The sequence below is a fragment of the Zosterops lateralis genome (assembly GCF_965231275.1).
Source record: "Zosterops lateralis genome assembly, chromosome: W".
In the NCBI taxonomy this organism is placed as follows: domain Eukaryota; kingdom Metazoa; phylum Chordata; class Aves; order Passeriformes; family Zosteropidae; genus Zosterops; species Zosterops lateralis.
The window spans coordinates 6,550,509-6,575,549 of NC_139801.1; the positions used below are offsets into that span (position 1 = coordinate 6,550,509).

Consider the following 25,041-nt stretch of genomic DNA (forward strand, 5'->3'; position numbering starts at 1 on the left):
CATAAATTTCTGTGGACCTCTTTGCGGCAATTCCAATTGAAACACCATTGCTTTCAACCTGCAAATAAAAGACAGCATGATAAATGAGATGTCAAAAAAGGACTTCTCACCCAGGACAGTAACAGCTGGTGATGAAAATGACTTTTAGAAGCGGGGCCAGTGATCTATGAAGAAATATGCAGCAAAAACCAGTGTGGTGGCATCTTTAGATTTACAAATAATTATTACTTCAGGAGGGGAACAAGGGCAGAGACAAGATATATAAATCTTTGCATTTTGATAGAAGAGATAAATAATAAATGCACAATTTAGATGCACTAAACATTTTCCCCCATTACAAGAGGCAGAGGTGGCTAAAGAGTGTTTTTCGGGTTTTTTTAAATTCTGCTTCATGTATCTGGTGTGATGTACCAATTATTTGACTTTTTTCTTTTTTCTTCTCTGAAAGAATAGCCAGTCATTAAAAAAAATTAACTAAGCTGTTTCAGGAAACAGGTGCAATTCCTATCCTTCCAAGACCTACCAGAAGCTGTCTTGAAGCAACTATTTCTAGCTGGCCCAGTACCAGCAACTCTCTTTCATAAGAAAATAGCCACAAAAATGTCTAAAAACATGCAACAATTTACTCTTTTGTGGTGCTCTTGCTTAACTATGGCTGGGTACTTTACCTGCAGTTTCCCTAGTTAGCTAAATGCATTAATCTTACTTTATAAATTCCAGATTCATCCTCCTGATCTCTTTTCGTGGCTGAAGGTGCCTGTGGATTTCCACCGCTGCCTCCTCGACCTTGTTTTGTGGCTATTGTTTCTTGCACAGTTTTCTTGGGCCACACATGCTTAATGAAAGGTGCGATAATGGGATAGATAATGGGATAGATATACGGTTCCAGGAATTTCTTGTAGACCCAGAGAAGGACTGGAATGACAATGCAAGGAATGCACACCATAGCTTCCTTTTGTTCTGTGACAAAGCTGGTGAGGAAGAAAAACAAAAAACAACTTATGATGACTGCTTGTATACCATGAGCTAAAAAAGTGTCTTTAAATAATGAAGAAAGATTTTAGTTGATATTCAAACATATAAGATTCTTAAATTATAGACTAGCTGTTAATGTTTCAAAAATGCTGTATGTTTTAATTTTATAAAGTTCTCAACAAGGGAAACATTCTTGATATTTTAACAAAAAAGGAACTTGCTATTAATTCATCAGTCCTACAGTTGCAACTTTGAAAAACAAATTCAGAAAATAAAAGTTTTTGCTTAAACCACACAAAAACAGTTTAAGCAGCAAGCTGCAGATATTAGCAAGCTGTAGATATTAGCCCAGTTCTTACTATATTATAACAGTAGGTTCAAAAGGTTTGCTTTTCATATTCCCTTTTTATTTAAGGTGAAATTAAACAGCAGGACTCCAATCTACCCAATGGCTGGCTACCACTGAAAGGCAGGTCAGTGGGAGGGGGGAAGAGAATCCCAGTCAGGATTTGAGAGAAGCAAAATATGGGTTACTTCCTCCTGTGCAAGAGGAATCACTTGATCCCACTCCAATCCCATACAATTGGCCAAACTATTCGAAAATTAATCCTTCCCTCTCTCCCCAAACCAGGAGGAACTCTTCAAAAACAGGAGCCTGAAGTCTGATGAAAAAAATGGGAAAACCAAAGCACAGAGGCAGAAAAGTACAACTGGGAGAGGAAGCAGTTATGTAGGATTAGAGCTGTCCCTCTCAGTGCTGATGAGCAATATATATTGTATTGTATTATATGTATCACTGATGAGCAATATATACACACTGCTGCACAGCAGCAACTTTGCCCTTTACAGACCTCCTTTCTAGGCTGCTATCTGAATTCTTACATTAAGAAACAAAACAAAAGCTTTCCAAGATGGAGAATGAAGAGGCAGATGTGCACACTTATTCTGGGATCAGTTTCACTTTTTTTTTTTAAGTATCCTAAAGATTTTTAGTTCTGTGGAAGAACAAAATATCAATTTTCAGTTGACTACTTCCAAGTGTAGCTTTGGCCACTTCAAATAGTTTTACAGGATCTACTTTCTGAAGTCAGAGAGATCTTCAGTCAAGAGAACGCAAATGAGTTAATCCTTTAAAACCATTCAAAAAGATAATTCAGATACTCTCTCTGCCAGAACTTCCTAGATACAAAATTTACAGCAATATCTTGTGGATTCGTCCACCAGCTAAAGAACATGGCTGGAGGGAGCACCCCAGGCTGGCCTTCTGAGCCAACTGTACGTGTCTCTGCAGCCAGTTTGTGTGAAGATTTCAGACCAAAAAATAAGTCGTACCTCTGTCAGATGTAAAAGCAAGCCACTGCAAGTATAACACCCATCCTAATAGAGTGAAATGCCGTTCACAAGTTTCTTCTGTGTTTTGGTGGTGCTCTGTTCCTTGATTAGCAAGAAAAACAAAAACAAACAAAGACAAAAACGCGGCAGCGTTTCCCTCTCCCACTAAATAAAAGGCAGGAGCACGAAGATTTTTCCGAATCGGCGAAGTTCCACTCAAACACGCGCTGAAACCTAAGAGCTCCACACCTTAGCATGGGCTATTACATTTGAGGTTCACTCCGTCCGCTCCCGGTTAACGGAGCCGCTGTGGCCGCATAGAAGGGCCCCTGCCGAGCTAGAGAAGCGGCAGACCACGAAAAGACCCTGGAGGAGCAGCCCCAGTCCCGTCGGAGGCCGCGCCACACTCACCTCCGTTAGCACCGATCCAGCGCCTCTACTGACAGCTCAGCTTCCTCCACCACACCGGAAGTAATCCCCACGATTCCGACTCACTTGCGGCCAATAGGAGAAGGCGGTGTTCGCGTCATGGTGGCTGATGCCCCGCCCCCAGGAGCCGCATTAGTGCCCGGCGGTGGCCGCCAGCCACCGTGCTCGGGCCGCAGCCACCATCAGGCGCCCCGAACGGGTCAGGAGAGTGGGGCAAGGAAAGTGAATGCCTGCGCGTGTTCCAAATTATCTCGCTTTATATATGAATAAAAGCAGTAAGTCAACAGCATCCCCAGCATTGTAACAAGCATCCCGACTACCATCCTCACTGCCTGTGGCTGTCCCACAGCAACACTCTGCTGAAGCCAAAGGAGAAAAACACACATGATAAAGTTAAACTTTCTCATTTTATTTATGTACATCTGTCAGAGCAGATTTAATCCCGAGCCATTAGCTTTTGCTTCTTCAGCTTCTTCTGGGATATCTGAAAAACAAACCCAGAAATGAGAAAATGGCAAAATGAGAAAACATCTTCCCTAAACATGTTACAAGTAAACTTACAGTTATCTTTTGAAGGTACTGAGAACTGTTAGAAATTTGTTTATTTGTTTACAAAATGATCCACTGATCGTACTTGTACATACATAAGTGTCCCTATAAGTACTACATTGCTTACAGGCTCGCAACTTAAATTTTATTGCAGCACATCTTAGTTTCACACACATGGACTGAGGAAGGGAAAAACAAACTCCCTGTATGATATAAACCCCTGAAAACCATTTTCTGAAGTTATCAATGTTGTGTTCACAATAAATATTGAGGTTGCTCAGAAAGAACTTATTGGATTTTTTCATAGGTATTCCAAAGGTGTCCTAAGATAATAATCACAGCAATCCTTCTGCCTGAACAATGCCAAGTATGAACACTCCACTCTCCTGCTGCTGATATTAAAGAGGACTTAAGGGTATGATGTTCTACCTTTTTCTTCTGGACAATTTCCTCCTCTGGCTTGGGCACAATCTGCTCCTTCTCTGTGAGGATCATCTCGATGTGGCACGGGGAGCTCATGTAGGGGTTGATCCTGCCATGTGCCCGGTACGTGCGCCGGCGCATCTTGGGAGCCTTGTTCACCTGGATGTGCTCGATGACCAGGGAGTCCACATCCAGACCCTAGCAGGGAGAGGAATAAAATTTGTGACTTGTTTTTTATCTTCAAATAAATAGTCTCCACAGCAAAATTGTGAATAATCAGCCCTCCAGACACAAGGCACTGCTGGCAAATAAAACAGCTGAACTTGGCAGTGTCACAGAACTGAGCAAGCTCTAAAGTCAGAAAAACAGACCACCCCTCTACATATCACAATCAATTTAAAATTATGCCAATGTCTCAGAAAGAGACAATTGTTGTTTCACAGTCACTCCAAAGGTGTCCTAAGACAGTCACCACTGCCATCAAAATTACTAAATTAAGCACTAAATATATTACAAAGATACAAACTGACCAAGACTTCACATTTTGCTTTATTTTGGATTTTTTAGGAGACCTAAACACCACTTAAATAGTTGATAACCATGTGCAAACTATCTCCCTGTGAAAAATTATTACTCCCATTTTACCTTGAAAAACACACACAGACTAATTCAAACAAAGAGTATACCAACACCTTGATACAATTCAGTTTCATTGACAAAGCAGGCATTACCTGGCCTTCCATGTCAGAGACATCCAGTTCAGGAGTGCTGACACGCAGCACGACATGAACACTTTGCATTCAGTAATGCAGACATGGCCTACCTTGAGCTCAGCATTGCTCTCTACATTTTTCAGCATGTGCAGCAAGAACTCTGCGCTCTTCTTGGGCCAGCGGCCCTGTGTCCAGCCCCACTGCTTGGCCTGGAAGAAGGCAACAATAATTCCATTTTTGTCCCAGTACAATACAATTTACCCTTCAGGCACCATTAACTTGCCATTATATCCCCTTCTATTATGATTGCATAACAAAACAATTAAATTTGATCAATTACTTGACACTGCAAGTAGATGCAATGCTGTACTGGAATTAAGAGTAACTTGTCTCCCTCCTGAGCAACCTGGTCTAGTGGAAGGTGTCCCTGCCCATAGCAGGGGGTTGGAACTTTAAGGTCCCTTCCAACCCAAAACATTCTATGATTCTATATTTTAATACAAAGTTATAATCAACAATGGCAGACTATTCTCCATACCATCTCAAAATCATCTTTTCCTCTTAACCAGACACAGCATCCTTCCCACATTTTCATCTTGAACCTCACCTGGGCACATCTACTGACTCCCCCATTGTAGCGCCGGAAGGGGACACACTGCTTCTTCAAGGTGATGTCCTTTAAGTACTTGGTAGCCTTGCGGATGTGCATGCCCTTGATGGCCTGCACGATCTCTCGGGTGTTCTGGCAATACAGAGCACGGTGAAGTTGGTAACACATTTGTACAAGTTACAATGTGAGCAAAACCACTCCTCTGTCCTGGATCCTATTCTTTTTGCTACAAATTCAATTTAAAAGAAGCACATACATAAAAAAAGCCCCACACATAAATTAAGAATGAAGAATAATTAAGAACACTCTTTTTTGCTACCTACTTTTCTAACCCTTGGTATGACTGCCATTACTGAATTTGCAGGTCTAACACATCTTTATTATTTTTTACCTAATGCCTAGATTTTTCCAACCAACAAAATTAAAATTTGAGTAGTTATACTTTTCATAGCTCCTCTTTGGCCACTAATCCAAAGAAGCAGAAGCCTGAAGGATAAATTCCTAATAAAATGTCAAATATGGCACCTCAGAGGAAGTGATGAGAACACAAGACAGAAACAATCTAAATATCTCTGCAAGTGAATTATAAAGGGGAGAAAAGAAAGAAAAATTAAAGCTAAAGTATTAGTGCTTAAGACACTAAATGCAGAAGTCAGAGAGTAACTATAATCCTACCTGATCGTAGTAAAAGATAAAATCAAGATAACTGAAATATCTTTTCACGTGAATTATGTTCCACTGTGGAGCAGAAAAGCATCTACTCAGCTTTGGTTTTATGGTTAACTCAAACATGTCCTGGATTTACTGCCACACCTAAATCTTTTCCAGAGGGACCTATGCCCTCATGCCAAACACTGCATGCCTCCCCTGCCATACTTCTCGAGCAGCAGCACAAGCAGGTGAATCCAATGTTCCTTCCAAACAACCAGAAAGACCGAGTGAGACAAATGAAACAAATGTCACATCTCACTCTAGCCCCATTCCTCCTGGTAAATTCACTGTAACTGTTTTCCTAGTGTATTTTATTATCTGTATTAGAAATAAAACCCTTTAGGACATGGTGTCTTATTTTTGATCCTGTGGATGAAAACCATTACAAGCAACTAAAGCAAACATAGGCCATAATCTACACTACCACCCTTAAGTAACCATGTAATGACACAGAATAAGAGACACTTCCTTCAAAAAATGCCCAACAAAAAAATAACAAAACCAAACCAAAACCAAATGAAATTGCATTTCTTACTATGCACACACTGCCTACCTTGAAATGCACTCGCAGGTTGGATCCCCGTGACTTGCATGCTGCAGGAGAAAAGACAGATGAACTTTTGGAATTAAAATCTCAATGACTGTGGTCAAGTTCTACTCAAACAGTCATGAAAGCAACTCACATTTTGTGGGATTGTCTGGATCCAGAGAGTAGCGCACCATTTATGGATCTCAGCTGCAAAAAAAGCAATTAAAACCCCGATATTAAAGCTTCTAACACTGATAAGCAGAACCTGGATTGTTCACCTTACTGCTGATAACTAACTACAGGAGCTGCTCAGAAATTACACTATCGTTTCACAATTAAATCCAAAGGTGTCCTAAGAAAGTCATCACCACTGCCATAGCCTCTCCACATCGCCTGCTTCCACCTCACACCAGACAGCTACCCCCAAGCTCGCCATCTCTAATCCCTACCCGTCTTTCCCCGCGCCAGCCCTGCAAATATCAAGGGGCAAATACATTGAGGCAGACCAAGACCTCAAGCCCTCGCCCCCTCATCACCTCTCCAGGGTGCCCTGAGCAGGATGGGGGCGGATTGAGACGGCTCACTGACGGCTGTAAGTCCTCACCTCCAGACAGCGGCAAGGAAGAGGAAATGTAGGAGGTGTAGGGGAGCATCTAGAGCCGTCCGCTCTCGCGAGAGTCCTGGCGAAATTTCGGCTAGGGAGCGTCGCCGAGGTGCCGCGCTGCGCCGCGCAGAGCGAAGGGACCGTCGATAAAGGCGCGGCGACGGGAGGAATGAGGGACCGGTCAGGATGGCACATACCCATGTGCGAGCCTGAGGTGTGGAAGTAAAACGTGGATGCGCATCAGTCAGCGTCCTCGTGTCTGTGCGCGGTTCACACGGTCTGTTTACTCTCAGCTCAAGGTCTCTGTTGTTTGCAGACCAGAAATCAGCCGAAACCAGACTCAGGAGCAAGGGCAAGGGCTGCAGCTAGATGGCAGCTCAGGATGAGAATAGAGAAGCACATCGTTTAACAGGTATCCAGGAGACGAGACCGAAGAGATTCATGTTTATAAATCAAAACTGGTATTTATTGCACCATTATAAAAAAATTAAATTTACTTGTTAAAGTTTTGGTCTTTTTTCCATTTTAGGCAGCGTTTGCAACTTAGAACTGTGTCCTAGGGTGACGTTATGATGTTTGTATCCTCAGTCGTCTGTTTGGTTTGTGCTGGATATTGCTTTTTTGTGCTTTTGGTGTTGGGTCTGGGAGCAGGGGGGAGGGAGAGGCGTGCAGTTTGTTTTCAGAAACCCTCCGCCGCCGGCTGGCCTTGAGAGTCAGAGTCAGCAACACACGTCGCGGGACAGAGGGCTCTTCTTTCTTTTTTTCTTTCTAGTTAGTGTGTAGCTAGCTGAGGGGGAGAGGCTTCGGTTTTTCTTTTCCTCCTGTTTTTTTTTTTTTTGTTGTTTTGTGGTGTTGTTTTTTTTTTTTTTTTTCCCTCTTCTTTTCGCCTTCCCTTTGAACTGTTAAAATCTCTCTGGACTGAGGACCCGGGGGGCTTGCACCTGGAACCCACCGAGATCCATCCTGCGCAGCAACGTTTCCCAGCGCCAGAGGGACTGAGACAGAGCAACCATCTACAGGAAGGACTTTTTTTCTAAATCTTTCATCTCTCCAGAGCAGCACGAAGTTTTTGTCATCGGGTATTGTTCAATTTATTGTGCTGGGGAGTGCTTTGCCTGTTTAATAAACAGGGTTCTTTCCACTTCTCTCTGAGGAGGTTTTTTTTTCCGAACCGGTTGGGGGAAGGGAGGGGCCCCTTAGGAGGTTTCCTCCCAAATTTTCCTTAAACCACTACAGGGAAATCTGACAAAGCAATGGTTCAATAAAACCAAAATGTTTCCTGAAAGTGGAACCCAGCTCCAGCAAAAGGCTCATAAACAAAAGTTTGACAGAGTGGGAAGAAAAAGAGAAATGCTTTCCTGAGCAGCCAGTAGTCTGGTGTGCAGGCACCTCCCTGGCACGAGAGTCTGGATTTAACTGTGTTTAAAAATACGCCTTACTGTCTGTATAAATGCTCTGAGCAGGAGGCTGGTTTTGAATCTCTTGTTTACGGCTAAAATCTCCCATAGCTCTGAAGCTAGGATTTCACCCAGATGGGAAGAAGAAAATATTTGAACTATGACAAATATTTACATGGTTGGAAACTGTAGAGCTCTAATTGTGACTGCAGCTATTTACCTGCCTTAAAATGTGCCTTTGCTTTCAAGGGAAAGCTTTCTACAAATTACATGTACTGCCAGTGGAGGAAATGAGCCTTTTCATGGGGAGCACCTTCACATGCAGCTTCTTGTTAACAGCAGATCACAGAAGCAACAAAACATTCAGAGAAAGCTGGAAGAGAGGTGTGAAACATAAGTAGTTGACACATGGTGGGAATTATTGGTCATTGTGTTCATCAATCAAGTCCAAAACAAATGGCACATTTTTTGTTACTTAATTCTGCTTTCCTGACACATGGACCTGTTTACACTTCTGCTGAGGGCTTGCAGCAGTAGAAGTGTAAAGGTAGGAGCTTCTGCTGATGGAGTCAGGAAATGAGATATGTTCAGCTTTGGTGGGAGGTTAACAACTGCTCTCAGAGGCAGCCTAGAACATATCTGGTGCTGAGATCAGGACTGAGGCAGCTGAGCATGCGCCCTTCTTGAGATTTACCCAGATTATTTCCCTAGTGCACCAGCTGCCTTGGATATTTAGCTTGTATGAGCTGACTCGAAAAGAACTTTTGGATCCTAAGCAGAAAATATAGGCACGTAAGTCCAAAATCATGTTCCTGAAAACTGCGTAGGAGGCAGCCACCTCCTAATCCTACTGGAATCTCAATTCCATAGGCTATGCTGTGCATGCCTGGGATGACCTCAGTCTTTTAGTAGGCATTGAACGCAAAGATCCAACACTGTTCAGACCTGAACTGTTCCTCTACTTGATGTTCATGAAGCTTCCTCCTGTAGCATCCTTCTCCAAAGGGCTCATCACAAGGGTGATGCCATCTTGATTTTTGCCTTTTTTTTAATATCTATTCTCTGTATTCTTTACACATATATTTGTTGCTCTGTAGTCTATTACTGTAACTTTGCTTCAGTATTTTCCTAGGCAGAAAGACAAAACAAATTCCAAGATTCCTATGCTATCTTGGTTCTCCTTAGAAACCGATGTTGAGACCAGTTCTTGGAGACATAATTTTATAAACAGGGTTTAGTCCTCATCTGAGGGGGGAAGATTTAGAAGGTGGTAGAGCTGGGGGGCATGACTTCACTGAGTGTGCTTCTAATTGGGGACCCTTGTCAGATGCTAATTTGCAAAATCTATAAAAATTGGGCACCTGTTATGCGGAGTGTGCATCTTCAGCATTTTCCACCTGAGGAATTGTGCACCTAAGGATCCTTATATAAAGGTAACCCCTTTTTATCACCCTAACTGTGTCTGGCATGTATTTCTAGAACCAGAGAAAAAGTCATCAAGGTCAGTAAAGGTTTCTACCATCTCCTGATGGTAGAAAGGGACAGTGCCGATCTTAACACCATGGTGGCCACAGCACACTACCAGGACATGGGAGACCCACTTTCAATTTTCTTCCCTTGAGAGGTTTCAAAGCTTCTCCCTAACCTCAAGGCCAGAGGCTATTCTATGGCAAAGATGTTCCCACCCTGCCTGCTGCAGGTTTTCTGCCAAGCAGCCCACAATGTGTCTGCTTCACATCTCTCCTCTGGATGTGCTCCTGGGGCTGGAAGGGAGCTGCATCCCTTAACCTGCCCTGGAAGAGCCCAGAAGGCAGCAGGGAGTAGTATACAGATACAGGATTGTTGTCTCATATTAAGTCCTTTTGTTGTGAATAAACAAGTGGCCTTATCAGTCCTACTGGAATTGCCAAGCCCAATGTCATCTTAAGTGACAATCAAACACCATCCTTCCTGTCCAGAGGGAGAAGTGAGCTCCTAGACTGGCCAGGGTAACGTTTTCATGGCAGGTCTGGAACCAAAAAGAAAACTCAGTTCTAGCCTGTCTTGGTTTGAAAGACAAGTTTCTGCCAAGGAAGGCAGGAATCTCACTTAGAATAGAAAATATGACCCGCTTCCCTCCAAATTATTATAACTTTTAAATTAAGGGGCTTTCAGGCAAAGCTATGGGAAAAGGAATAACAGTTCCTGAGTAGTATGTATATGTATAACGAGGCAAGAAAACAACAGCAACAACAAACAGAAAAAAACAGAAACCCAATAACAGCCTTCTGTTGGCTGACAAGCACTTTTGCCTTTGGTGTAGTTACAGCCACAGCTGGCTGGGGTGCTGTTGGGTCCTGGCCAGGCAGGGCAGGTGTGAGAGTCTGAGACATGGACCCAGACCGGCAGGGAATCTGAATTGTTTATTCAAAGAAATGAGCTGGTTTTATGCACTTTTTCAAGGCACAGTATTTTCTTACATGGTAATTCTCACTACGTGTCCTATCCCATGTTGCCACGTCAGCAACACGTGTTCTAAATGTCCTTCAACGGCATGATCATGCGCTGTTCACCCATCTGTCAGCTTCCGGCAGGCTCCTCTCCCGTAGGGGTCTGCGTGTGACATCTCCTCCCCAGGGTCCGGTGGAGACAAGCCTCTCTGTGCTGCCATGTGCTTCTTTGTTGTGAAAAATGAGGTTCACTTTCTTAGTAAATTTTATAAGTTTAATAAAACTAAAAAAAGAGACAATTAGGAGACAGACAAGCAAAAATATTTAACAGCCGGGTGCCTGGCGTGCAGCCAGAAAGCACACCTTAATGGGGAAAACACTTCTTTAAATGTACCAGTTTGTTACATATTCAAAAGACCCTAATGCATTATTCAAACATTCCTTTGAGTTTAGATATTCTCTTGGTTTCAACTCCCCCAACCTGCCCCCTTTCACCAATTTAACATTTTATTACTCCTTGTAGATAATTTTCTTGGTGGCGCCTCTTGGTTGTCTCATGTCCTATTCTCTGATAACAGAGGATCAATAAATTGCTCCCTTGGAGCTGTGAAAAATGAGTTCTACTCTCTTTTAAAATTTATAAGTTTAATTAAAAAATAAAAATAGAAAATTTGGAGACAAAAAGCAAAAGTTTCTTGGCCGAGGGTGCCTGGCATAAAGTCAGCCAGCAGCACACCTTTCACTCCCTCAGACCTCTACTTTTAAAGAATGCTGTTGAGGCATGGATTTAGAAGAATTAAAGACTGTAGTCAAAATAGATAGTGCTGAGATAATGTAGCTAGGACTTCCCTTTTGCTAACAGAAGCCAGACTGAAGGAACTGATAATCCTTGGAAGGAACCAATCAATCAGAGGAGCTGTCAAACTAGGCTTTTGCATCCTGAATAATCAATAGACCCTATGAACACAATACAATCATAAATCAAATAGTCCTGGGAAAAACAGGATTTAGCTGTCATGAACACTAAAGGTTAAAAAGTCAGAGCTGAGGAAGACAATCTTACTTCATCATTTTGGGACCCCACCCCATAAAAAAGACCACCGACCCATTTCAAAGAACAAACTACGCATGCTTGGTGGCTTTTTGGGCTAATTACCATACGAAGCGGGGAATGGGAGGTATCAGAGCTATGAATATGCATTTGTAGTTTGTGTATTCAATACTCCTGTAGATAAAAGACCCTGTGATCATCTGTAAATTGCGCGTGTGTATTTGGGAGCGATCCCGCACACTGCCCGGCATCGTAATAAACATACACTTTCTAACTTTAAACTGTTAGAGAGTCTTTGTCCGTCATAGTTGGATATTGGTATTAGATCAATGTCCATAGTTTTTTAATAAATCACTGTGTTACATATGCATGATTTAAACATTTTCTTCGAGTTGTCCTTAATCATTTTATCTGATAGATTTATTTGTGGGTGGCTCCACTCTGTCTGATAACATGGGTATAAATACTTTTCTTGAGGTTTTTTGCTTATTTTCATTTGGATAAAAAACTAGAAAGTTAGCAGTCTTTTATGCAGGGTTATAAGGTGATGACCCCTCCCCCATAGCTTCTGGCTTAGAAGAAAAAAACCCAGTCTTTTACTGTTAACTCTTTGGTACAATCAAAAATATACATTCATTACCTTTCTAAATTCTATTAATAAAACATAATACTGTACTATTATACATAGAGTATTCATGTTAATATTTGTGAAAAACCAACTATATAACATGCATTTATAACAGAGCTCCGGTCACTGTCATCTTCATCTGGATAAGATAATCCAGGAATGCGAGGGGGGGGGGGGTGTCTGATTATCTTTCCTATTCCTTGGGTTATACTTACAAAAGCAGTCTTTATTTTAATATCATGCTATAGCCTAAGAAATATATATTCATCACACTACTTATTTCTAAGTGTCATTAATAGCAGAAGTAGAAGAAACTATATTAATACAGCAAAGTTTTTCAATATTATACATATAGTATTCACTTGAATATTTGTGAAAAGCCAACTTTATAATATGTATTTATAACATTTGTGCTGCCGTGTGCTTCTGCAGGCACCTCCCACAGCTTGCAGCTCAACTCCATCCCATCTCTTCCCACAGGTGGGTGCGATGATTCCGTCGCAGCTGCAGGGGGTAATGTGGTGTGAGCTCAGATGCCTCTTCACGTGGGTAATAGCGGGCACGCTGGTAGGATAGATAGAAAAGGGGCTTCCTTTACAAACTCACGGCAGTCAGCCAGTCCCAGTGCCCCTCTGTGTAGAGAGCCTGACTGAAGAATGGCTGCGTTCCAAAGGACATATACTATGCGGCTAGTAAAAGTTTAAAAGGTCAAAGTGTCATTGAGGCAGATCTGGTTCAGTTAACAAAATGCAGAAGCTTCCTGAGGAATGCAGAGTAAGCCATAAAGATAAGGATAACACTAACAGTGGGATTAGTACTTAGCAACGTGTGCGTCATTGGCTAAGAGCCAATAAAGAGCTATATTTTTGCAATATGTATGAACTAGTTATGAAGTGTATAAAAATGTAACTCAATTGAAATAAAACGAGACTTGCTGACCATGAAAGCATGAGGCATGTCTACCACGGCTCAATAAATCCCGTACAATTGGCGCCCGAATAGCCAAATCCCCTTTCCCTCTTAAAAGAGCTGTGTTGGGTTCGGGTCACTACGACGGCGGATTTCGGCGCTGCGCCTTGCTTCATCGGAAGAAGTCGTCAGGCCACTTCGCCCAGAGGAATACACCGGTATTCTCTGCCGATACGCGCTGCCGACGCCTGAGGGTTGCAACGGTACCGAGTAAGCATGGACAGGCAAGCGGCGTATGAACTTTTTACTACTTTTCTTAGGAAGCGGGATATTAAGGGTGTAGATTTGGATAAAGATCTGCCAGCGCTTTTGGCGCATGTGCTCTCGTATGGGTTCTTTTCAGACCCTCATAGTGTTCATGATTTAGCTGAGTGGCGCAGATACGGAGATCGTTTGTGGGATTTAGTGTTAGATGATGATAAGCCAGCAAAAAAGATGAGTAAATTTTGGAAAGTAGTGCAGAATGCGTTACTTATGGTTCAGGCGGAAAAACAAGCGGCGGAAAGCGCTCGGTTAGCGCAGGCGCGAAACCGGGACTACGATCCTTCCGCACCTAATCCCCCTATGTTCGCGTCGGTAGAAATCCCAGAGCGCCCCCCGCCAGCTCCCCCTTTTCCTGCCGCTCCCCCGCCAGCTCCCCCTTTTCCTGATAATCCTGCCGCTTCTCCGTCAGCCCCCCCCTTTCCTCATGGTCCTGTCGCTTCCGCGCCGGTCCCACCGTCAGCCTTGTCCGGCTTGCCGCCGGTACTCCCATCTGCCGTTCCGGTTCCGCTCGGACCACCCCCCCCTCCCAGTAATGCCACGGAGCCGTTCCCCGGTGTCCTTTCGGATATCGCGGAGGCTATGGCAAAAAAGAGAAGGGAGGCATGGGCAGCGTTGGCTAAGCAAGGCATAAATGACGGCGACTTAGATCTGGCAGCGGCGGCCCAGGAGCAAGTTCCGGCAATGTCGCTGGCGTTCCCTGTTATTTTTCACCAGCGGCAAGGGGCGCCCCCGAGAGCGGATGTGACACAGTTAGATTGGAAACTGCTAGCACAGCTCCGTGCCACTGTAGCTCAGTTTGGGGTCACCAGCGAGCCCGCAAAACAGATGTTAGATTATCTTTTTAATTCCACGGTCTTGTTGCCCGGAGATATTAAAGGCATAGCTCGTTTAATATATACCCCCCACCAGAAAATACTTTTTGAGGCACGCTGGAAAGAGGAAGCAGCCGCTTCTGTTGCTTTGCCGCGCCCTGCGGGAAATCCTCTTCAAGGAATTACATTAGATGAGCTCATGGGCGATGGTAACCACATTCCTTTAGAACAGCAGGCTGCGTTAGGACCGGAAAAGCTTAGAGAGGCTATGACGGTTGCAAAAAGAGCCATGGATAAAGTTCGCGATCCAGGAGGTCTCCCCATCTATATGGGAATTAAACAAGGTCGCGAGGAACCTCTTGGTGCATTTGTAGATAAGATTATGACTGCTTTATCCAAAGCAGGCGTTGCTGATCACATGCGTGATGCAATCCTGAAACAATGTGTTATTCAGAACGGAAATTCATCCACCCGGTCTCTTATCTCGACTGCACCCGGAGATTGGTCGGTTCGTGACTTGTTAGATAAGGCTGCAGCGCTCCCTGCTGGCAGTCAAGTTTTTATGATACAGGCATTAGAAAAAATAGGGGAAAAGATAAGTGAAGGTCTGAATAATCAGGCACAGGCTCAGCAACAGGTTTTAGCTGCCCTTGCACCCCTTCAGGCCCCGGCAGTGCAGCGCCGTCCAGCTCCCACAGGAGCTCGGATGAAGTGTTTTCGATGTGGACGCACCGGACATATACGCCGGGAGTGCACCGCGACAGGCATTTGGTGCGGAAAATGTCAATCCAGCACCCACAATGGTCATGCCTGCCGCCGAGAGCAGGGAAACTTCAAAGCCAGCGCGAAGACGGGCCGCGCAGAGACACAAGTAGCCTCACTCCCGGGAAAACCCATGACAGCCTCGCCCCTGCAACTGCCCGAAGCCTCGGGATTGACCTGGAAACAGCAGTAGATGTTACCCTCTACAATGATGCCCCCCATGCCATCTCCACTGGCATCCGAGGACCACTAAAGCTGGAAGGCCAATCGGTTGGAGGACTGCTACTGGGACGCTCATCAGGAACCCTAATGGGCCTCCATGTGATGCCAGGAGTGATCGATGCCGACACAGAAGGAGAGATCTTTGTTATTGTCAGCACGCAGTACCCACCGCTTACAATCCCAAAAGGACAAAAAATTGCACAGTTTGTGCCCTTGCCACAGCTTGCTAATAAAGTCATTCCCCGCTCTCCCTTACCACGAGGAGAAGGACAGTTTGGCTCCTCAGGTGAGATTTCTCTCATAGCATTTGACCTCACAGCACGACCGAAAAAAGAGTGCAGAGTATATTATAACAATTGGACTCTCACCTTATACAATGCCCTTCTGGATACAGGGGGCCGACACCTGCATTATTGACATCGCTAAGTATCCTGAATCATGGCCTACCTTTGCAACCAGTGCAACCATCTCAGGAATAGGAGGAGTACAATTGGCAAAACGCTCCCCACCGCTGACTGCTGAGCTGGAAGGAAAACACGCCACCGCTGTTTTTTCTCTTACACCACTTCCTACGGGGATTGATTGTATTATTGGCCGAGACCTCTTGTCGCAATTGGGTTTTGTTTTAACAGACTCCCCTTTAACGTAATGGCCATTGTTTGGAAATTCCCTCTACCAGTGACTTGGACTTCCAATACACCTGTGGTAGTTAAGCAGTGGCCTTTAAAAAGGGAAAATCTTGAACAAGCACACCTTTTGGTGAATGAACAGCTACGTTTAAAACATCTTAAACCTTCTACTAGCCCGTGGAATACACCCATTTTTGTTATTAAGAAAAAGTCTGGACATTATCGCCTAGTACAAGACTTGCGTGCTGTAAACCAACAAATGGAGCCAATGGGAGCCCTTCAGCCTGGTCTCCCCAACCCAGCAATGCTGCCCCAAGACTGGCCCGTGTTGATTGTTGATCTGAAGGATTGCTTTTTCACAATACCCTTACATCCCCAGGACACTAAGCGTTTTGCTTTCACGTTACCATCTTTAAATAGAGGTGAGCCAGATAAGCGATTTGAATGGACTACATTACCACAGGGCATGCGAAACTCTCCGACTCTTTGTCAGTTATATGTTGACATGGCTCTTCAACCTATTAGAAAAGCACTCTCTGAAACTATTATATATCATTATGTGGATGATATTTTGTTTGCTCAACAATCCCCCTTCTCAGATCAACAGATGCAGATGATCACATCTTTGCTTCACCAGCATGGCCTTCAAATTTCGCCAGAGAAAATTCAACGACAGGCCCCTTGGAAGTATTTGGGATGGACAATTACAGATAAACAAGTTAGACCTCAGAAACTTACAATTCAGGCCACGCCAACCACCCTCCATGAGGCACAGAAGCTACTTGGTGACCTTCAATGGTTGAAGCCCATCGTTGGCATCCCCAACATGCTGTTGGACACTCTGCGACCATTATTAAAAGGCACAGACCCTTGTACTCCCGTGGTGCTATCGTCCACACAATCAGCAGCATTGCAGCAAATTTTGTGGTGTATCTCTACTGGTTTTGTTACTCGCTATGACCCCTCCCTTCCCATTTGTTTGACTATATGGAGTAGTGAGCAACACTTATTAGGAGCAGTCACACAGTTAAAGAAAACGGGGGAGGACGGTCCTGTAGAGACAAAGGTGTTGGAGTGGTTAAGCCCTCAATTACAACAAAGAAAAACAATAACCCAAAAAATCGAACGCCTTGCTAGCCTGATCATGAAAGGTCGACTACGTGTTGTTGCTATGAGTGGATCAGAGCCAGCAGTCATTCAGTTACCAACGGACAAGGCGACAATGGACTGGTATCTTCTTAATTCTTCAGAACTTGCGGAAGCCCTGCTTAATGCCCCTAGCCACATCACCTCAGCACCGCTGGCCCCGAAGCATTTGCAATGGTTAGGACAATGGCAGTGGACTGTTAAACCCCTTTGGGAGGATAAGCCTATCCCGAATGCGCTTACTGTTTTCACTGATGCTGGACGACGATCACGAAAAGCAGCTGTCACATGGAAAATCCAAGAACAGTGGCATCATCACATTATTCAGGCCACTCCACAAGACAACCTGCAAACCTTGGAATTAGTGGCGGTCATTTGGGCCTTTCAAACTTTTGCACAGCCCGTAAATGTTATCTCAGATTCAATGTATACTGTTGGAGTTGCGTCAAGAATAGAAGATGCGAGCATCAAGGAGGTCAACAACCCACGGCTAGGAAAACTCTTCATGCAGCTACAGAGAACACTACAGAATCGACAGCACCCATACTCCATATTACACATCCGAAGCCATAAACTGGAAGAAGGTTTAGGAGAAGGCAATGCCAGGGCAGATAAGCTAGTAGCAATACAACAACCAGCTCCTCTCCCACGCACGACGGCAGCACGAGAAAGTCACAGCATTTTTCATCAGAATGCCAAAGGACTGGCTCGCGAGTTTAAAATTTCACTTAACGAAGCTCGAGCAATAGTAAAAGCATGTCCCACTTGTAGTTTCCACAATGGAGGCCAAGGGATTGGCCTAGGAGTCAATCCCAAAGGCTTGGAGTCTAATCAATTATGGCAGATGGATGTAACTCATTTTGCAGCATTTGGGAAACTGAAGTATATTCATGTTACAATTGATACCTATAGTCATTACATTTGGGCAACCGCACAGGCAGGAGAACAAGCAAAGCATGTTGAGAGACACCTGCATAGCTGTATTGCAGTTATGGGTGTTCCTAAGGAAATCAAAACAGACAATGGGCCTGCCTATGCCAGTCAGAGATTTGCAAAATTAGTTAGTTTTTGGAACATTAAACATGTTAGGGGAATCCCTAATGTCCCTACAGGTCAGGCAGTAGTAGAACGAGCCAATGGCACCCTGAAGCGGTACTTAGAAAAATATACCGATCTACACATTCCAGCAGAAAGATTGCTTAGGGCTTTGTTTGTATTAAATCATCTTTGCCTGTTTGCTGACAGGGATGTGCCCCCTGTCATGATGCATTTTCAGAAGGACCCCGCACCCGTCCCTCCTGTATATGTTACCTATAGAGACCCCAAAACTGGTGTGTGGCAAAGCCCTGCTCAGGTTCTTTACTGGGGAAGAGGTTATGTATGTGTTTCCACCCCTACAGGCTCTCAATGGATTCCTGCTAGATGGACACGTCCTGCAAATCCACAAGAGCAGTCCGGAGGAAAGAAAGCGTCACAAGCTTCAGACAACGCTTGCACCATTGCTGCTAACAATACAGAAGCAGTTTGGGATTTCCTTCCACATCGAATCTGAGGAGGACGTGCAGCTCCACGTCATTCCCCTGTTGCATGAACTTAAAAAATAATAGCTCTGAGTCCATCCATGCCAAGATAAAACAATTGCAGCAACATACCGCATTGTTATGCAGGGATGATACATTCTTTGGACTTAATCTTGGGGACTGGGGACTTACAGGATGGCTTAAGAGTTTAGTTCAATTTATACTTGTAGGATTAGTTATTCTGTTTATGTTATTGTTACTTTTGCCTTGTATTTTGCAATGCTTGCAGCGCATGTTAATGTCAGCATTTACATCAAAAAATGTTGCCTTACTTGCTGTAAAAGAAAACGGGGGAGATGTAGAGAGCCTGACTGAAGAATGGCTGCATTCCAAAGGACATATACTATGCGGCTAGTAAAAGTTTAAAAGGTCAAAGTGTCATTGAGGCAGATCTGGTTCAGTTAACAAAATGCAGAAGCTTCCTGAGGAATGCAGAGTAAGCCATAAAGATAAGGATAACACTAACAGTGGGATTAGTACTTAGCAACGTGTGCGTCATTGGCTAAGAGCCAATAAAGAGCTATATTTTTGCAATATGTATGAACTAGTTATGAAGTGTATAAAAATGTAACTCAATTGAAATAAAAAGAGACTTGCTGACCATGAAAGCATGAGGCATGTCTACCACGGCTCAATAAATCCCGTACACCTCTGCATAGCAAAATGGGCAGTAGCAGGAACCTTGGAGCAGCAAGATGGAATGGCAGAGGCTGGCACACCCGGGGTAGCAAACAAAATGTAGCAGAAGCTCTGCAGCCATAGCAGGACCCACAGGGTGTCCTGGCAGGCACCGGATGCTGGGTTACAGTGTAGCAAAAAACCCGGAGCAGAGGCAGAAAAACAGCAGGGCTGGGCAGTGGCAGCTGGGCTCCTGAACACAAGCCAGGAGAAGCTCCCTCGGAGCGGGGAGGGGCTCGGGGGTCCCAGGTTTTCCCCTGAGGCACCTGAGTAGATGGTGAGGGTCCTTTCCAGTGAGGTAGGGTGTTAATAAGGTCCCAGTCCAACGACCGCTCTTACAAGCAGACCTTCACTCATGGTAGGAGAAAATCATAGGAGACAGAACCCTGCACTTATGATGAATTCTTCCCACAGTGACTGCAGCCTGTTTAACCTCTGATCCTGACAGCGAGAGAATGTTTGCAGCTGAGCCCAGCCCCCTGACAACTCCTGATATCTCTGCCCTACCCAAGAGAAGATCCGTTCCCCCTACCCCGGCAGTATTTCTCAGCAACAAATGTGAGAAAATTCCCTGAGAGGAAAAAAAAAATAAAAAAAAAGAAAATCCTAACTTCCAACACAGCTGTAGGGTAGGACCTGTTCACTTTCCAGCAGCTCTGAAGTTCAACCACTGCCACAGTAGACATAACAGAAGTAAATCTGTGCTGTCCTCAGCCAGCTTTTTCAGAGGATAAGGAATTATGTTGCTTCGCGTATCTGTCTCTCAGGCCAGCCCAGCGTTCGGCTGGACCACCCTGCTAGCTCTGATACGCCTCAACAGGACCTTTGCGTGGGTCTTTGGCTCCACAGAACCTTTACATTCGCTGTCACGGCCGTGGTTCAAAAGAGGGGACACTCTTGAGGCTCGGGGAACAAAGGTTTTATTCGGGGATCACAGGGGCAGTCCCTGGTCCCAGGCCTGTGCCTCAGGAGAGTGACCCAGGACCTGGTCTGCAATGGGTTTTTGTTCAACAGAAGTCTCAGGGGTGGGTACAAGTTGCAAACCAATGAAACAAAGCAAGGTGGCTAATACCAACTGCAATACACAAACATCAACAAATCAAGGTAAATTGGGGTGGGGTCCCTGGGGGATCCACCAACTACTGTCCGACACCTCTCAGAAGGTCTTGGGCCTGGGAGATTGATGGACAGGAGGGGGGAGAAGATACATTGGGATGGGGGAAAAGACAATGGGAAAGCCAGTCTCCAGGCAGAGGCTTAGGTTGTCTTGGAAACTATCATCAACTTCTGATAAGAACATTCCAGGACATGGGGGCCCATACCTAGCTGGGGTTAAAGTCCAAGCCATACTAAACTTATAACTAAAAACCTATAAAACAATTCCAGCATTCCCACAGAATTACTTTTAGTTCCTACTCAATCACAGCTCAAGTGCCTGACGGTTAGTTCAGGCACACATCTGCCTCTACCACCTTGTTTGGGAACAGTCATTTCTAACAGAGGGGCAGGTGGAGCAACAAGAGAGTCCATGCTAAAATCCCCATGACAGATGCATTGGGGCTGAATGGCCAAGGTTAACTCTCGCTTGCTAAAACACACAACACTGCCATGATATAGGAGGGGGTTTTGAACTGTTCTTTGCACAGGAACAGAATCAAATTCCTCAAACTTTTTTGTAGATTTCTTGGCACTTTTCTTACAGACCCAGTTTTTTGAGTCTGAGGATTATGTGGGTGAAACTCCTGGGAGTCTGAGTCTGGACGATCAGACCCCTTTGAGTTTCCTCAGGACTCTGCCCTGATGGCGACTTGATAGAGAGAGGCATCCTTGATCCAATTGTCCAGAAATGGAATTTTAATAATGCAAAAATAACAAACAATAAGGCATACACTGTATGACAGTGAACTGGAGCAAGGCAGTAACAAGGGACCAAAAAGCACGATGCTAGGGTCAGACGGGTATTTATACAACCCAGTGAGGGGAGGAGTTAAGGCAGGGTCTGAGGGAAGGATCCAATAGGGGAGAATGATTAGGAATACTAAAATTTCTGCACCAAAAATCAACCTATGGTAACACAAAGAACTAGGTACTTTCTAGCAACATTTACATACTTGAACATGTGAATAAACCTCTTGCTTATTGCACTTTGAATGGGGTTTCCCAAGGCATTTTTCCAGGGTTCTCTTCTTCCCTGGGGAAACCACCCTCTACATGTGTGGATATTAACTGTCATTCACAGAATTACATACAAATGGGTTGCTTGTCTTAATGGTGTTATAGAGGGGTAATGCAGTGGTTGGCTTTCACAATTAAGGGATAAATATGCATATGTTAAGAGAACCTTATTGATGTATAATTATGTTATTGTGGTATCTCCTCCCATAGTCCTCTTTCCCCTCCCCCTTGTATTGTTGTCACTGGACAGCCTTGGTAGTCGGGGCATTTGGGGAGGGCCCATGTGTTACTAGGAGGCGCAGCATGGAAACACCTGACCTCCAATCTGTCCTAGGGTGAATTTTTGATGCTTGTATCCCCAATTGTCTGTTCTGTTTGTGCTGTATATTGAGTTCTGTGCCTTTAAGACTGGTTCTGAGAGTGAAGCAGGGAAAGAAGAAGCAGGCAGTTTGTTTTGAGAAAACAGCATTCACTCCTTTGCATTTTCTTCCCAGGATGGTGTTGTTCGTCAGAGGCACAGACAGCAGCCAGACAGAGATCCCCTGTGCTTTTAGTTAGTTTAGCTAGCTGAGGCAAAGAAGCTTCCTGGATGTCGCCCCTGATTTTCTTGCTTTCAAGTGTTTGAACCTTTGCAGCACCATTCTCACACTGCTTGATGTAAACTATATGTATTTTTAGAATTTATCTGTATGTTTTGCATAGTTGTTCTCTGAGAGGAGAACTTGATTGAAAGTAAGAGTGACCAATCAGGTCATGAGGTTGTAACCTCCTTGGGCCAATCCTGGCCTTCTGTAAAAAGTGTATATATGGATAATGGAGTCAGAGAATAAAGACCTTTCCATGTTTCACCCTGCTGCTTGCCTGCTTGTCCTCTGTGAGGGTCCACACCCACGTCGCAACTTGTTACCCCTCTAAGTGAAGGGGTAACACCTGGACTGTTTTTTTTTCCTTTTTCTTGGGACTGTTTAAACCTGGTCTGGACTGAAAAACCCAGAGGAGGACCGGCGAGCTCTGACTTGCGGCCCACTGGGGCCTGGACCTCCGGAGGGATGAATAAGGGACTGACCGAGTGTAGCTACACCCACAGCAAGGACTTTCTCATTTTGCCATCTCACTCCAGAACGAGAGGTTTTATTGTTTCATATTATTCATTCTTTATGCTTGTGGGCATTTTGTTTGTTAAATAAATAGTTTTTTCCATTTTTCTCTGAGGAAGTTCTTTCCTGGACTGGCTGGGGGGAGGGGCTGTTTGGGTTTTCTCCCCAGAGGAACCCTATTCAGGGGTTTTCACCCAAATTTGCCCTAAACCAGGACACAATAAAATTGCAAGAAAGTGATCTCCACCACTGGATGGCAAAGAGAAGTTGAGTGACAAGGTTTGGGAGGGCCCAAGGTTGGCTGATGTAACACTAGGAGAATAAAAGGCGATGCAGCCATTTTGTAGACATGGAGGTTTAGTTCCATGCTCCCAGCACTGCTCTTTTTCCTTATTCAGTCTTTTGTTATATTTAATTAAGGTTTAAAAAACCTTTGAAATTTTAAAAGTGAATGTTGTTTCTCACAATTATTAAGCAGAAAACCTTGAAGGCGAAGACATTTTAAATTGAAAATGGCTTGAATGCTGCAAACACCAAAACTTTCCAGCCTTCAGACTGACAGCTGCCTACACATTCTTTCCCTGAAATCCCCTCTCTTGACTAGCTTACAGACTCCTGTCCTCCTCCTTCCAGATGCACGGCTTCCCCAGAGGCACAGCTCCATCCTGTTATTTGCCTTTTCCTCCCATAGTCAGCAAAACGGTGGCATTTGGACACGTGGTATGTAAGTTCTCCAGCTAAGCCACTGTGCATAACCACGTCTTAAAATCTACAGAGTAAGGCAGTGAGTCCCAGGAGCAAGATCTGTGGACTCTAAAAAGGAAAAAGGAGGAAAGGCATCTCCAGAAGATGGACTGACCATCATCAGCCAGACGAGACTATAGAGTTTTGTTCTGCATCAGCAATTGTCTTGTTTACTTGGAGAGCTCAGTTATGTTATATATTTCTCCTTGTGATTTTTAAAAAGGGGCCAAAAGCCCCTTACATAAGCAGAAAAAGTTATTTTATATATTTATTTATTTATTTATGTGTGCATATACATTTGCATATAAATCACCATAAGTGTATCATCTAAACCATGTAAACAATTTTGATTCCCTGTGGGTCCTATGATGGCAAACAGCTGGACTGTGAGCCTGATAAGTCAAGAGAGGGCACTGAGAGGAGGAGGCATTTGGCTACAGAGAGCAGATGCCAGCCAATCCCTGACAAGAATTTAAGCAGATAGCTATTGGCCAGTGAGCTGGGTGATAACTAAAACATAGCCAATCAAGTTTGAATGCGGAGTCTTTTGAATCACCTATATAACAGCTGTGCATGCCAGAAAATATCTCTCTGCCTCATAAACCTCAGGATGTCATGTTGTCTCTGTCTCTCCCGACTCTGACATTTGGTGCACCCTGATGTGATGACGATAACTAAGCCACAAGAAAAGAAAGGAGATGGAGCACCAGAGAGGGACAGCTGAGAGCTGTGAAGGAAAATGCAGCCAGAGCTGCAAAAGAAAAGTGGCCAGAGCTGTGAGAGAAAAACAGCCTGGAGAGCTGTGTGAGGAAAGTAGATAGAGAGGTGCTAACAGCCGAGGAGCTGTGATCATACAGAAGAGGACATAAAAAGGGTGAGGCACTGCTGGGGACATGGCTGGTCAAATTTCAGCAGAGGACAGAGCTATAGTGAATATTTGGACTCTGATCTTAAGTATAAGAGGGATTGAGCATGATGAAGAGGGTCTAGAGACTTTACTACAGTTTTTCAAGAGCCAAGGTGTAGAAATCACCACAGATGCCTCCTATTGCCATGGTCGGAATCTTCGTGCTAGCTCTGTTTTCTGCATAGGCAATATTGAGTGAGACACCTACTCCTTGCCAAGCTGTGAAACAGGGCATCTCTGAACCTTTCAGTTCAGCAGCTTAGAAACCTTTCTTCAGCACAAGCAAAGGATAGGGAATGAGGAAAGGAGATCTGCTGTCTCAGATCGAAAGAGTTTATTATCTGAATCTCTGCAACAGACAGACCCTGAAACCACGGGAATGGTGGGCTACATACTAGAAGAGTTCGGGGGGGCTGGCACTTCCGGCCGATCATGGGAGAACGGTGAAGGTAAACATGTGCTTTGTGGACTAATGAAACAACAGGGAAAGGGAAACAAATTATACAGGCAAATTAAATTTGGTTTGGAGGGAGATTGGCTTAGAATTTTCAGGAAAAATGGGCTGTGGTCTGGATGACTGACAGTAGCAGCTTTTGAGACCGAACCCCAGACCAGGATTAAACTCTAGTGAGGGCTACCTAGATAAATAAAAAAGAGACTGGCCAAAGAAACGTAG

The 25,041-nt window shown here is 44.3% G+C and overlaps 1 protein-coding gene and 1 long non-coding RNA gene across 3 annotated transcripts; both read right to left on the minus strand.

The window, feature by feature from the left end:
- Positions 1-949: 949 nt before the first annotated feature.
- On the minus strand, positions 950-2,787 carry LOC310922265. The gene is made up of 3 exons (XR_014592362.1): positions 2,719-2,787; positions 2,308-2,409; positions 950-971 (listed from the first exon to the last, which is right to left on the minus strand). It is a non-coding gene; the product is annotated as an uncharacterized lncRNA (long non-coding RNA).
- A 337-nt stretch (positions 2,788-3,124) lies between these two features.
- Positions 3,125-6,952, minus strand: LOC310922264 (large ribosomal subunit protein uL22-like). Of its 2 annotated transcripts, none has more exons than XM_083882715.1 (7): positions 6,876-6,952; positions 6,426-6,478; positions 6,296-6,336; positions 5,029-5,163; positions 4,532-4,630; positions 3,715-3,906; positions 3,125-3,220 (listed from the first exon to the last, which is right to left on the minus strand). In XM_083882715.1, exons 2-7 carry the CDS (start codon positions 6,463-6,465, stop codon positions 3,173-3,175), a joined length of 555 nt encoding a protein of 184 aa, XP_083738841.1. In that variant the 5' UTR covers positions 6,466-6,478; positions 6,876-6,952; the 3' UTR covers positions 3,125-3,172. The 2 variants fall into 2 exon arrangements, with proteins under 2 accessions (XP_083738841.1, XP_083738842.1); XM_083882716.1 differs by lacking the exon at positions 6,876-6,952 and adding an exon at positions 6,784-6,807.
- Positions 6,953-25,041: the final 18,089 nt, after the last annotated feature.